The sequence below is a fragment of the Balaenoptera musculus genome, chromosome 9 (genome assembly GCF_009873245.2).
Source record: "Balaenoptera musculus isolate JJ_BM4_2016_0621 chromosome 9, mBalMus1.pri.v3, whole genome shotgun sequence".
NCBI classification, from domain to species: domain Eukaryota; kingdom Metazoa; phylum Chordata; class Mammalia; order Artiodactyla; family Balaenopteridae; genus Balaenoptera; species Balaenoptera musculus.
In genome coordinates, this window is record NC_045793.1 from 24,410,951 (window position 1) to 24,425,069 (window position 14,119).

Here is a 14,119-nt window from a genome sequence, read left to right on the forward strand (position 1 = left end):
CCTCCTTCCCCTCCACTGGGATGGGTGTGCAAACTATACAGCACGGAGTGACTTTAAAGCACTTGGGCTGCTGTAGGGTACAGAAACTATACTGGCTCTTCAAAAGACATCTTCTCAAGCCACCTCTATGCTGTCAAGACAAGTAGAACTCCTTCTTTCCCCACTTGAAACCCACAGTCATATGTGACAGGGGCTGGTACTCAGGAGAGTTAATTCTTGTCATCTTTTTTGTCATCATCCTCTGAGGGGTAGGAATGCCACGTCAGCCTTTCTTCATAAAAGGATATGACAACCTGTGGGCACTTGACATTGGCCCTCTTGGCAGGGACCAGGTCAACCTCATCAGAGTTTTTCCATTTCATCAGGAACATGAGTTCTCCACTGGAGCCTGTAGCTCCAATAATCCGCTGCGGTTCCAAACCCCGGGCAAAGCCTCGTGGCTTTTCTGACTCTTCTTTCTTCTTCTTCGGTTTGCTCTCCTCCCCCTTATCTTCCGAATCAGAATCAGCTTTGCGCTTGCCTCCCTCTGATTTATCTGTCTCGTGTGCTGTTCTCTGTGACTGCAGGAACTCAGCAATGAGGTCGGGGCAATCCAGGTTTTCTTCTGGCTCCCATGTGTTGTCCTCATCTGAGAACCCCTTCCACTTTAGGAGGTACTCCACTTTGCCCTTTACCACTCGACGGTCGAGAACTTTTCCCACCACATATTCTTCTTTCTCTTCTTCTAGCACCTCCTCCACTTTCTTCTTGTTTTGTTTTTTCCCCATAGTGCCCCCAGCTTTCTGGTATAAAGGGTGACGGGGCTCAGAGCAGCGCCCACGAGCCCGAGAGGAATCGGTGCTGCGCTACAGGCGCGTCTTGTCGGGCCGGCCGGGGGAGTGGCGACCAGTAAAGCAACAAGACAGTTGACCGCGGTTGAGCCCCTCACTGAAGCGGCGTACTGCAGGCCCCGGGCAACGGCCCTCCTTTTTTTTTTTTTTTTTTGATTAATGTCTGTCTACCCCCACGAGACCGTATACCCCATGAGGGTAGGCGCCCCGTCTTTTTTTAGCTCACCAATTTTATCCTTAGTGCCTGGCACATAGTAGGACCTCAGTAAATATTTTTTTGAAACAGTGTATGATCTGTGCCTATTTGTACTTTAGTAGCTATAATTTGTCTGCGAAGTGTTAAAGGCACAGTTGTAGTTATCTGTTATAGTGTGACAGATGTCTCATATTCTCTGAGAACATGAGAATTGTCCGAATGATGTATGTGACGTACTTGCGTTGATGTGCATTCTGGCTGTGTTTTATCTGGGAGTCTGGGGTGGCACTTCAGAAAATATTTATTAAACATCCATTATATGTTAGATCCTGGGTTAGGGCCAGAGTAAAACCAACTTCTCCGGCCTGCCCTGCTGAGTTTGGTATCGATCTCCAGGAGGTTACATCGTAAGCAGTGTAGGAAATAGCGAAGCCAAATTTCTCTACAGCGGCGGGGGCGGTACTTGGATTAGGGGTGGAACCCCGCTCAAGAAGCTCCGCCCCCGGGCGTCATGATTTTTTTTCCTTCCGGAATGTTTTTTCTCCTTTTACCACGTTTTCCTCCGGACTCTTTTGAGTGAAGAGCACTTCCGGAGTCTCCCGGCAACTTGGCGTGGTCTCCCTTACTAAAACCTGTTACTTGACTCGCGTGCGCGACGCCGCGTGCTTCTGTTTCTCGGCCTTATGGCCGGGCTGACCCTGTTTGTGGGCCGCTTGCCGCCCTCGGCCCGCAGCGAGCAGCTGGAGGAGCTGTTCAGTCAGGTGGGGCCGGTGAAGCAGTGCTTCGTGGTGACTGAGAAAGGTAGGGGGCGGGGCGGTCGAGGACAAATTTGGGGTTCCTGGGAGCCGGGTGGGGGCGAGGACACCCAAATTGAAGCGACCCGTATAGTCCTTTACCTGCCGCATAGTGAAAGGACTTGGAAGTTGAATTTCTTTTCTAAACGGACTCTGCTTTAGATGGATCCATACGGGCCGTTTCTGAAAGTCAAATCAGTCCCTTAAATTTATGTAGCGCTTTCCGTTTATTATGCGCGCTCACATATAAGATCTTATTTGGTAGTAAATAACTAACTTTTAATAAAACACCAGTAAGGCTTATTGAGAATCAGCTGATAGCCAGGTGCGGTGCTTGAGTTCCATGTGTTATCTCATTTAATTTCCCCATCAGTCTTGTTGGGTGGAGAGTTAACTCCATTTTACAGACGAGGAATCTAGGGCTTAGGGAAATTTAGTAATTTCAGCTTAAGTTCATACAGCTAGTAAGTAGTGAATTAAGAATTTGATCACCAGACCCGGAGCTCTTAACCAGTATGTTATTCATTCACCCAGTTAATTATTCCGTAAACATTAATTGAATGCCTATTTTGTGCCAGGCAACTATTGTAGGTCCTGGGGATACAGCAGTGCACAGAACCAAACCAAAAACCTTGCTCTTGTGTTCAAGATGGGGAAGACAGCCAATAAGCAAATAAGCAAAATATGTAGTGATAATGGTGATAAATGTTGAGGAGAAAAATAAGTCAGGGAAAAAGGATAGGGAGTCTCTGTAGATGTGTGTGTGTGGTGGTGGGGAAGCTGTAGAGGAGTGAGGAGTAACCAGGGAAAGCCTTTCTGATGTGAGAGAGGGAACATGTGTTTCTCAGTGGGAGGAGCAGCCTAGGCAGAGGAAGCTAAAGGATACTGAAGAAGAGTGTGTGTAGTATATTGGAGGACTAGTGAGGAAACCAGGGTGACTGGAATGCTGTGAGTGAAGGGAAGAGAATTAGCAGATGAGATCTGGTGCTACCAGATCATGTAGGACCTTATAGGCCATTGCAAGGACTCTGGCTTTTACTCTGAGATATGAAACCACTGGTTTTGAGCAGGGAGCAGTAAATATGATCTGGCTTGCATTTTGGAAGATTCTCTCAGGCTGCCGTGTTGAGAATAGGCTGCTAAGAATAGGACAGAAGCGGGGAGACCAGTTATTAGGCTCCTGTGGTAATCCAGGTGAGAGAGAGGTCATGGTGTTGGACCAGCTGTTGTAGCAGTGAAGGTGGTAAAAAGTGATTGCAATATGGATATTTTTGAGAGTAGAGCTGAAAGAATTTGCTGATGGATCAGATGTGGGGTATGAGAAAAAAGAGAGTGTCAAGGAGTCAAGTCTGACTTCAAGGGTTTTGGCTTGAGCCGCAGGAGATATTTACTGACTTGTGGAATACTTTGGGTAGTAAGCAGACTACTTGGTCTGTCCTTTCCTTTTTTGATGCAGTAAATTACTTAAAATTTTACTACACAAAAATATTAAACTGAAAAAAAAAATACCAAAAAGGGCAAAGGTGGGTTACAGTTGATATTTGCAACTGTTTGTCTTAAATGATTCGTTTGGAGAAAAGCGATGATGATATTGGCTTTTCCCTTCTTGGTGTGTTCTGACAAAATGAGGTAAGAGGTTTACAGCCGCTTTAGAAAGGTTTAATTTGATATTGATTTCTAGGGCTTGATAATAATGGTCATAGTGTCTGCAGGCTCCTGAAGCAATGTTTATTGTTTGAGGTTCTTTTTTCAGGGCCCCTGGCATTCATTGCTGATCTGTTCTGCGGAGAGGTGGCTGAATTATTTCTTTGTAATTTTTGAAGCTACCATACTTACCTTTCCTACCTTCTCTGGTGATGTTTTGTTCTGTTTGATGTTGAGTTCTTCTTCGGAGGTGTAATGCATATCATGGGTCCTCCATATTCTTGAAATTATCAGGAAAGAGGGAAGAAAGGGAGCTAACAGCAAAGACACCACATTAGAAGAGGAAGCCTAACAATTTCTGAGCAAAGAGGGGACGGGGGCCACTCATGCTAACCTTGTCTCTTTCTGTTTTGAGAATTTTGGCAGACTGGCTGGCCTGGCTGTATATTTGCTAGTTTAGGGCTGTGAGAATACTGGTTTAGGGATCTTGGCTTACTGTTAATCCCCCCTTCCCCCTTCCCCATACTGTTCCAGGAAGTAAGGCATGTCGAGGCTTTGGCTATGTCACTTTTTCTATGCTGGAAGATGTTCAGAGGGCCCTCAAGGAGATTACCACCTTCGAAGGCTGCAAGATCACCGTGACTGTTGCCAAGAAAAAACTGAGAAATAAGTCCAAGGAAAAGGGGAAAACTGGTGAGTTTCTAGTAGCGGAAGGGAGTTTTCCCCCAGGATTGAGGGGACAGTGGATTGGCTCTGGGAGTAGTGTCTAGGCCTAAAAGCTTCCTGAATTTCCTCTTGATGTCCAAAATCATCCAATGTATTTTGTTACTCATTTTAGTCTTTTGTTTACTTCTGAGTCTGGAAAACCTGGTGTTCCTGGGCATTGCCATACTTAACCTTGTGTTAAATGCCATCTGTTGCTAGTAGCTTCTTTCCTGTGATGTTCTGGGCCGAGGGGATCACAGATTTACTTCATTGCCATTTATTTTTTAGAAAATTCAGAGTCCCCAAAGAAGGAGCTGCAGCCTAAAAAAGCCAAAGTGGCAGATAAGAAAGCCAGATTAATTATTCGGAACCTGAGCTTTAAGGTAAGAGACAGAGAAAATTAACAGTGAGTGTTCTGAAGGCTGTTGGAGCCAAGGCATGCTCATTGGTCGAACTCCTCACCAGGATGGTATAATTGGGCTTAATTCCTTCTGGCAACGAACTTTAGCCTTGTTGAATTCAGAAAATGGGCCTGTATAAACGAGAACTTATTAAGGACAGAGACTGTGAAGATGCCTTGGGGAAACTACTGCTGAGAAAGGGAGGGGAGGAAAAGCTCTCTGCTATCTGTCCTTTTTGCCTGTATAGGTACAAAGCAAGATGTCGTCTATTTTGAAATGTTTGGTGTCCTAGTCTCAAAATTTAAGAAGGAATACAAATATTCAAGCTCTTCCTGGTGAACTAATTGAATAGTTGATGTTTTGTGTTTATTTGCTGTGATAATATCTCTTTTTCTTTCTTCACTTTTGGCTTCAGTGTTCAGAAGATGACTTGAAGACAGTATTTGCTCAGTTTGGAGCTGTCCTGGAAGTAAACATCCCTAGGAAACCAGGTACTGGCAAACCTTTATTTTGTGTGGATTAGATTAAGGTTATTTTACATAATGGTCTTTTTCTGTATCACCTTTGAACTAAGGAGAAATACAAGGTTCAGGTCATACTCTGTGAGCCCCAGATGATATGATATATGTAAAGTATCAGGCACAGTGCTTGACAAATAACAGTGTTTAGTCCCCTTACGGTATTGTTAGTTAGATCAGAACTACTTTTAGAAGGCAAATTACAGTTTGAGAAAATGCATTGCTCTCCCCAAGCCTGTGTCAGGGTAACCTCAGCAGGATATAGGCGTTTGCTTTGGGCAAGGGGCTGACTGGTTGATAGGATTTGGGTCTTCTTGCCAGTCCAGGTTGCTGTAACATCTTCTTAGTGTCTGTTGGCTCCCTACCTGCTACCTCTAACTTCTTTGTTGTGTTTGCACACAGATGGGAAGATGCGTGGTTTTGCTTTTGTTCAGTTCAAAAACCTCCTAGAAGCAGGAAAGGCTCTCAAAAGCATGAACATGAAAGAGATAAAAGGTAAGTTTTCTGTGCCCGTACCATTGACTCAGATATTTCTGGTGTTTAGGCAAATTAGCATAGTAACCCACGTTCTACATTTTCAAAAGGTGTTTGCCTTGTTGAGAGTCTCATTGCTAATATAGAAGCTGTTTTGGTGAAATAGTCCTAGTACTTGATCTTAGGGTTAAACTTGAAAGGACCTATGCTGTCCTTCTCTTTTCTTTTTTTGGTGATGAGTGTCCTTTTAAATCCCTAATGAAAAACTGTCCCTGACTGATAGAGGCAGGTTGCTGTCTAGAGGATGTGGGATTAGCAGGTTCCTCCCTCTTGGTTATGATCACTATTCAGCATCTGTGGGCTTTTTTTTTTTAATTATAAATTTATTTATTTATTATTTATTTATTTGGCTGCATTGGGTCTTCGTTGCGGCGAGTGGGGGCTACTCTTTGTTGTGGTGCATGGGCTCTAAGTGTGCAAGCTTCAGTAGTTGTGGCACGCGGGCTCAGTAGTTGTGGCTCACAGGCTCTAGAGCACAGGCTCAATGCTTGTGGTGCACGGGCTTAGCTGCTCCGTGGCATGTGGAATCTTCCCAGACCAGGGATCGAACCTGTGTCCCCTGCATTAGCAGGCGGATTCTTAACCACTGCGCCACCAGGGAAGTCCACCTGTGGGCTTTTAAACTGACCTTGACGTTACTCTGGGTATTGATTTACCAGGTACAGTGCCTAAAGAAGGGATTGGCTTGGAGACTTCCTAACTTCTGAGTAACGTGCAGTTATTCCAGAATGTCTATTTTCCCTCTTGCTAGTATAACTGGAAACTTGGTCTAACTGGAAGCACTGTTCTGATTATTACTCTGTCTTGTTCCAGGTGTAGTGGCTGTGTAGAAAGGCAAAACTTCTGTTCATTGATAAAATGGTTAAGGGTTAAAAGAGTAGACACCTACCAGGAGTTTTATTTTAGGACCAACAGTCTCTGAATCTGCAGTTTTTTTGTCTCCTTTGGTTCCATTACTATCTTTGACTAATAGGAAGTCATTTATAGGAAATAGGAATGTTAAAGAGAAGGCCTTTCTGATGCTACTTTTCTGTCTGACAGGGCGGACAGTGGCTGTGGATTGGGCTGTGGCAAAGGATAAATATAAAAATACACAGTCTGCCTCTGTCGCAGGTAAGATGCAGTGGTGTTGGGTAGGAGGGGTTTTATGTCCTAACTGTTTGTCAGTCTGTATTGTACTATCTGGTGATCTGGTCCCAAAACAGGATCTTTTGAATCTAAGCCCACTCCTTGATGTGGATGTGAAGAGTGGGGCCCAAGTTCATTGTCCCTACTACTTGCTGTCCTTTCCCAGCTTTCATAATAGGGAGTTATGGAACATTAAAAATAGGGAAACTTAAAACTTGAGTTTTATTTAGAAAACAATTGGCTTTTAAGCCACCAGGAGCTCAGAGAACAGAACTCACAGAGATTAAATTTCATGGCTGGGCTCCAGAGCATGCATCGTGCTGGCCATGGTGCACGATGACAGGCTGTTTGCGGAGGCTCAGTTGCTGAGCCAGGTTAACCGTAAGGCTTCTGATGAATGGGACAGCCTCCGAGGGAATCTCAGTGATGAGGGGTTTTTGTTGTTTGCTTTTTTGCTTTTTTTTTTCTCATACTTTTTCCTATTATGTACAGTAAGAAAAATATATGAGCTTCTGTAAAACCAAAGGAACTGGGAACTTGGGGTATTAGTTACTCTTGTTTAAATAACCTTGTTTTGGATACTAAATGAATTCCTAACTTTCTTTACCAACTATGTATGTAGGTGAGGAGAAGAGGCCTGAACCTAAATGTCAGGAATTAGGTCAACAGAATGGCAGGGAAGAAGAGGATGTGGAGGAGGAGGAGAATGATGGTGATTATGATGATGAGGAAGATGATGAAGAAGAAGATGAGGAGGAGGAGGAGAATAAAGAATCAAAGCTGACCAAGCCTGTGCACATTCAGAAGAGGTAAGTGGCTCAGTGTGTTCTGAGGCAACAGAAGAAGATTCAGGGTTGTCCCTGAGAGGAAAATGATATCTTTCCCTGCCCCCATCATTGCAGAATTGATATGTGTGGTGAAGTTGGATAGGCAGGCCCCTCTCTCATCCCAGAACCTTAGTTCTGATCTGTGCCATTGCAGAGCAGTCAAGAGGGCAGCACCTGCAGAAAGCAGTGAAGAGGAGCATTCCGATGACAACAGCGACCTGGAGGAAAGCGACAGTATTGATGGTGGAGAGGACCTGGCTCAGAGTGATACCAACACTGAAGAGCAAGAGGAGGAAGGTTTGCCTTAAATTTAAAATAAGTTACTGAGAAATGTGCATCAGTTCAGCTCAGTCCTCTTTTTAAATAGGAACCTAAGGTGTCCTGTCAAATTCATGTTTAAATGCTGAAAATGAAACCTTTATATTCCTTTCTTTTTTTTAAAAAAATAAATTTATTTATTTATTTATTTTTGGCTGCGTTGGGTCTTTGTTGCTGTGGGCGGGCTTTCTCTAGTTGCCATGAGCGGGGGCTACTCTTCGTTGCAGTGCACGGGCTTCTCATTGTGGTGGCTTCTCTTGTTGTGGAGCATGGGCTCTAGGCGCACAGGCTTCAGTAGTTGTGGCACGTGGGCTCAGGAGTTGTGGCTTGTGGGCTCTAGAGCTCAGGCTCAGTAGTTGAGGCGCACGGGCTTAGTTGCTCCGCGGCAGGTGGGATCTTCCCGGGTCAGGGCTCGAACCCGTGTCCCCTGCATTGGCAGGCGGATTCTTAACCACTGCGCCACCAGGGAAGCCCCTATATTCCTTTCTTTTAAAGATTATTTTTTTTTAATGAGTTTGGAATAGTGTTTGAGGATTAAGATTCTTAGGGAATTTAAAACCTAGCTTAATGCTGAGGCACTGCCTCTGTCTCTCTCAATTACCCAAATTGAATGAATAACTGGATAAACAGGATATTGCATCCTACCACTAAAATGGGTTCTATTCAATTAATTTAATTTAAATTTATTTACTTCTGTACTAAAATTACATTTTATTAAATGTAACAAACTCAGGAAGGGAAACACTTGTATTTTTCCATCCATGCTGTTGTCTGTAAACAACAGATTGTATGGAGTGGATTTGAAAGCCCAAAGATGGTGTTTTTTCCCCTCAGTGATTAGAGGTATTATTTTAAGTATGTCTGCAGTGTTAGCAAACCCCAGAACATCAGCTTAGTATATTCTACTCAGAATCAGAGGTACTTGAATCACTGGCACCTTCCAGGATGAAGACTGACAACAACAACAAAATAATCCATTATGATAGTAACACACTACTGAACTCAGAATTTCTTATCTGGAAAAGCTCAGTTCTTTTAAGCAGTCTTTCTTGCCTTTTATCATGGGCTTAGGAGTCAAATCATGTGGGTTCAAGTCCTGGCTTTTCCATTTCTAGTTGTCTGGTTCTGGTCGAGTCCTTGCCTCTAGTTTCCATATTACTTCATCTGTGATTGGATGTTAGAGGTCCCCATCTCCTGACATTGCGGAGAGGACCTTCCCAACAGTATTAGTTGCCTTTGTTGCTACTAATCTTATTTTTATGTGCCCCCCCACCCCGCGCCCGCCACCAACAATCTTCTAAAAAATGTGTGAGTCTCATTAAGTTAGATGTAAGATGGCTGCTGATAAAATCTTCTGCCTTTAGTGGTCACTGGGAGGGAGGCGGAGGCAGTCTGAGCATTCCACTACTCCATTCAGTTGAGCAAATCAAGTCTCCTTTCCTCATCATTTGCTTAAAAAGAAACATTTATTGAACACCTACTAATGTTAAACTTTGGGCTGAACAGAAAAAAAAATCCTGTTCTCTAGGAGCTTTTGATCTGGCTCCACTACTTTCAGTCACAAAGGATTGGCAAGAAGACAAGCAAAGACCAACAAAAACACTTCTGCACTTTCATCAGAGTTTTTTAAAACTGTAGATGAAACAATTTGGAACTGATGAATGAACACTTATGTGCACACCCTTCCCATGTTGTATGTAAATGCCCATGTGTTTGCTCTTTGGAAAGGTTGGAATAGATGCTTCATGTGACAGTGATTTTTAAACCTGTCATGAAAGAAAAATGTACTTTTTTTTTTTTTTACTATTACTACACCTTCGTTTATTCAGACAACAAATATTCAGAGTGCCTGCAGTGCTAGACACTGGGTGAACAGGAGTTAAAAGAAAATAAAACGCCACATTTCCTAGAGATCACAAGTATAGCTTGTTTGGCAGAGGGTTTCAAATCCTGTCTCTGCTCCTTTCTTAAGGTATGACTTTGGGGCAAGTTACTTAACCTCTTTATACCTCAGTTTCTTCATCTATAAAATGGAGATAATAACCGCATAGGGTTGTTGTGAAGATTAACTTATTTGTGTGACTAATGCCTTGTACTACTAGTATTGTCACTGTTACTGTTCTGTGGCAGTGGTGGAGTATAAACAACAATTTTGAACTGATATGGGGATAAGGGACTTCCTGGGGCATTTTGTAAAACTGTAACCAAACCACATTGCTACTTTTATCAAGAATGTTGGGTTTAAACTCAACTAGTTTATTGAGGGAGGCAGGTCATTACAGAATGAGGAGCGGTCAGTAAGTAGTCCTTTAGTTTGTCTGGGTGGAGGTTTTTATTCACTTATCAGGTCTCCCTTCTCCCTTTTCTGTAAGTCTGGCGTTGATTTGACCATATGAGAAATCTGAGGAAATAAGCTTTTTCTGTGAGGAGAGAATAGTAGACACCTTAGAAACAAAGAAGCTTTTATTCTGAAGGAGCTGAGAGACCCTGCATTCTACAACCAGATTCAGCTGTCTCTTACCATTCTTTCACTTGAAAAAATTATAAGACTGATGGATAGTAATGGGAGAAAATTAATTAAAAATACAGTACAAAAAATATAAATAGTGCAGAAGGGTGTAATATAGAAATTTATGTAAGATCTTAATTTATGTAAGATCTTTAAAAGTTCCTCACGGGCTTCGCTGGTGGCGCAGTGGTTAAGAATCTGCCTGCCACTGCAGGGGACATGGGTTCGAGCCCTGGTCCGGGAAGATCCCACATGCCGCGGAGCAACTAAGCCCGTGTGCCACAACTACTGAGCCTGCGCTCTAGACCCCGCGAGCCACAACTACCGAAGCCCGTGTGCCACAACTACTGAAGCCCGCACGCCTAGAGCCTGTGCTCTGCAACAAGAGAAGCCACCACAATGAGAAACCTGTGCCCCGCAACAAAGAGTAGCCCCCGCTCACTGCAACTAGAGAAAGCCCGCGTGCAGCAGTGAAGACCCAGTGCAGCCAAAAATTAAATAAATGAATAAATAAATAAATTTATAAAAAAAAAAAAAGTTCCTCACCAATCCTCCCAGTAGTCCCCCAAAATAATCTGTTATTTCTTTTGTATCCTTCCAGAAATTTTCTGTGTATATATAAGCATATATGTCTATTCTTAAAATCAATGAGTCTCCCTTAAACCCAAATCCGCAGCCACTTAGGGCCCCTCCCCAGAGACAACCAGTGTTTCTTGTGTATCTAAGGATAGTTAATGCTTTTATAAGCAAAAACATGAATGTATATGCACTTATGTAGAATATAATGTATATTTGTGTATGCGAATGTAGATATATTTTTTTTCTCCTCAAATTTTTACATTTTATATTTCCAGAAAGTTTACACTGTCACAACAGTATATGGGAATCTCTTCTTTTCCCCACACCCTGACCACAATGGATTTCATCTGTCTTTTTTGTTGTTTGCCAATCTGTTGGTGATAAATAGTATCTCATTTCTTGTGCTGTGTTTTTCTTTAATTATGAGTGCGTTTGAGCATCTTTGAATATTTAGTTGCATATCCTTTGTTCATTTTTAATTGGAGTTCTTAATTTATGTAAGATCTTTATATATTTAAAAGCCTTTGTTGTAAGGCTTGTACTAGTCTTTTTCAGTTTGTTGTTTTTCTTTTTACTTTGGATATACAAGTCTCGAAAAAGAAGAAGAAGAAGAGGAAATTACCCTCTGATGTGAATGAAGGGAAAACTGTCTTTATCAGGTATGACTTTCTATCTTGAGAACTGCTGTTTGTGTTGCCTTCATAGGTTTCTTTTCTTCCCTTCTTCCTCCCTCCCTTCTTTCCTTTCTTCGTCGTCTTCTTTTTGCACTAATTCTGTTAGTTAGGCCAAAAAGTTAGATGCATCTAAGACCATTAGCACATCTGCCTAGGAACATAGCACACAATGAGAAATGTGTAGGAGAATCAGAACTATACACAGAAGATAAATAGCAGGGGTCTTTATATCTTGTCCTCATTTAGATTTCATTCTTTGTAATTGGGGTGGGATCATTTGGAACAAATCAGTTTTTCAACTATTAGAACCATCTTGCTTCTGGCCTTTGTTTTAGGGTGAGTGCTGGGGAGGGGTGATACCACTTATCCCAAACGAATTCTCTCTTCATGCCTAACTTATCTTCTAAAGTCATGTCCAGAGTACAGTGAGGCATCCCATCTGTTTCCTGGAAAACTGAGGGAGGGAGATAGGTGTTGTATCATGTTGCCATTGCTGTTTTAGTCCTACTGACTGCAGTAGGTTGGTATTTTCAGGAGGTTGGGATATCTTCGGCATACCTCAAGCATGCCTTCTCATCCTTTCTTTTTTTTTTTTTTTTTTTTTTAAATTTATTTATTTATTCATTTATTTCATTTTTTTTTGGTTGCATTGGGTCTTTGCTGCTGCACGCGGGCTTTCTCTAGTTGCAGTGAGTGGGGGCTACTCTTTGTTGTGGGGCGCAGGCTTCTCATTGCGGTGGCTTCTCTTGTTGCGGAGCACGGGCTCTAGGCGCGCGGGCTTCAGTAGTTGCAGCACACGGGCTCAGTAGTTGTGGCTCGCGGGCTCTAGAGAGCAGTCTCAGTAGTTGTGGCGCACGGGCTTAGTTGCTCCGCGGCATGTGGGATCTTCCCGGGCCAGGGCTCGAACCCGTGTCCCCTGCATTGGCAGGCGGATTCTTAACCACTGCGCCACCAGGGAAGCCCTCATCCTTTCTTAAGTACCATTGTGCTAGGGCCATTTGGGTCTTATTTTAGAGATGTCTATTTTATTCTCCTGTATAGTCTTTTAAGATTGTTTTCATTATACAAGTAATTTATGTTTATTGTGGGAAATATAGGAAATGAATAAGCAAAAAGTTAACCTTAATCACTGCTTGGGGAACACCCACACACATATTCATAATATCATAAATATTTACAAAGATGATTTTAGCCTGTACATGCTGTGCTGTAGCCCATTTTCTTTCTTTTTTTTAATTTTTGAATTTAATTAATTTTTTTATACAGCAGGTTCTTATTAATTATCCATTTTATACATATTAGTGTACATATGTCCCATTTTCTTTCTTTATAGCATGTCTTTCCAGGTTTTTTTTTTACTGTGTTATTTGTAATTTCCATATAATTTTGTATTTGTAAAGGATTCTATGTAACAGGAAAGAAGGAATGTCACACTTAGAAGCCCACACTTAGAAGCCTGTGACCTCAATACCAAGGATACCATTCCTTATACATCTTTTAATTAAAAAAGAACTTAGGAAAGTAAAGGATGGAACAAAGAAAACTATGTCCACGATGAGGCAAATTAGAAGAAATAATGTAGCTAGCATATGTCTTATTCCAGAACATCTTTTTTATCTTGGTAACTCCATAAGATAGAACTGTTTATGGGGTTGTTAACTAGCATAAGAGAAGTAAAATTGTAGATATTTATTTGGGACTGTTTTTCTTACCCCTGGAAGGCTGTGCATAGCTGGGAAAAGAGGAATCTTTACACTGTGTTGAAATTTAGTAGAACAAAATCTTCTTCCAACATTTTTTAATCCCATCGAGAGAAATAGTAGTTTTTTTTTTTTTTTTGCACTTAGCTAGTAAACTTTACCATGTTTGGTTTTGAGTTATTATTTTGAAGGATTTTCTGACTTCTGTAAAATTTTAACTGAAACCTGGATTTCATAGGAGTACAGAGGAGACGTTGAGTGACATTTTACTTTTCATTAGCTGTCTGTGAGTCTTTTGGTTGTAGTAAGGGAAACTAATTTTGGCCAGTTTAAGTGAAAAGGCTGGTTTGTTGGACATTAGGGTGGCTCACAGAATAAAAGTTGTCAAAGAGCAGACCTCAAGAAGGGGATGAAGATCTGGGTGGTTCTGGGACCCTGGCTGCAGAAGGCTATGTGTTCTTTTCTCTGAAGACACCCATCCTTTTTTCTATCCCTTGTTAAGGTATAACATGTATTCTGTAAAGTGTGTTAATGTAAGTGTACAATCAGTGACATTTTTCATGTATATAACCATCTATATACATATACCTTTATACATGGATATATGTATATCCATGTAACCATCACTCTGATCAAGATATAGAACATTTTCAGCTCCCCATAAGTTTCCCTCAAGTGGGACACTGCTGTTTTGAAGTGAATCTATATCTACAACTTCTGGTCTTTGTATATGTCTGTTCAAGTTTTATATTCTTGGGAAGG

At 42.0% G+C, this 14,119-nt stretch overlaps 2 protein-coding genes across 5 annotated transcripts in view; one reads left to right on the forward strand and one right to left on the reverse strand.

The window, feature by feature from the left end:
* Positions 1 to 209: 209 nt before the first annotated feature.
* On the reverse strand, positions 210 to 767 carry LOC118900449 (chromobox protein homolog 1-like). Its single transcript, XM_036862803.1, has one exon. The coding sequence runs from the start codon at positions 765 to 767 to the stop codon at positions 210 to 212; it is 558 nt and encodes a 185-aa protein (XP_036718698.1).
* An 813-nt stretch (positions 768 to 1,580) lies between these two features.
* Positions 1,581 to 14,119, forward strand: part of RBM28 (RNA binding motif protein 28) — a 30,329-nt gene continuing 17,790 nt past the window's right edge. For 2 of the 4 annotated variants that reach the window (XM_036863744.1, XM_036863745.1), the window contains exons 1-9: positions 1,601 to 1,827; positions 3,999 to 4,157; positions 4,458 to 4,552; positions 4,986 to 5,061; positions 5,491 to 5,583; positions 6,664 to 6,735; positions 7,373 to 7,559; positions 7,732 to 7,874; positions 11,573 to 11,642. In XM_036863744.1, coding sequence (XP_036719639.1) covers positions 1,710 to 1,827; positions 3,999 to 4,157; positions 4,458 to 4,552; positions 4,986 to 5,061; positions 5,491 to 5,583; positions 6,664 to 6,735; positions 7,373 to 7,559; positions 7,732 to 7,874; positions 11,573 to 11,642 — 1,013 coding nt within the window. In that variant the 5' untranslated portion in view covers positions 1,601 to 1,709. Of the gene's footprint in view, positions 1,828 to 3,998; positions 4,158 to 4,457; positions 4,553 to 4,985; positions 5,062 to 5,490; positions 5,584 to 6,663; positions 6,736 to 7,372; positions 7,560 to 7,731; positions 7,875 to 11,572; positions 11,643 to 14,119 lie in introns of all 4 variants that reach the window. The other 2 variants (XM_036863743.1, XM_036863746.1) reach the window with 2 other exon arrangements.

Bases quoted from the DNA above. Each gene is read 5' to 3' on its own strand.
- LOC118900449 (XM_036862803.1), bottom strand. From the start codon at position 767: ATGGGGAAAAAACAAAACAAGAAGAAAGTGGAGGAGGTGCTAGAAGAA.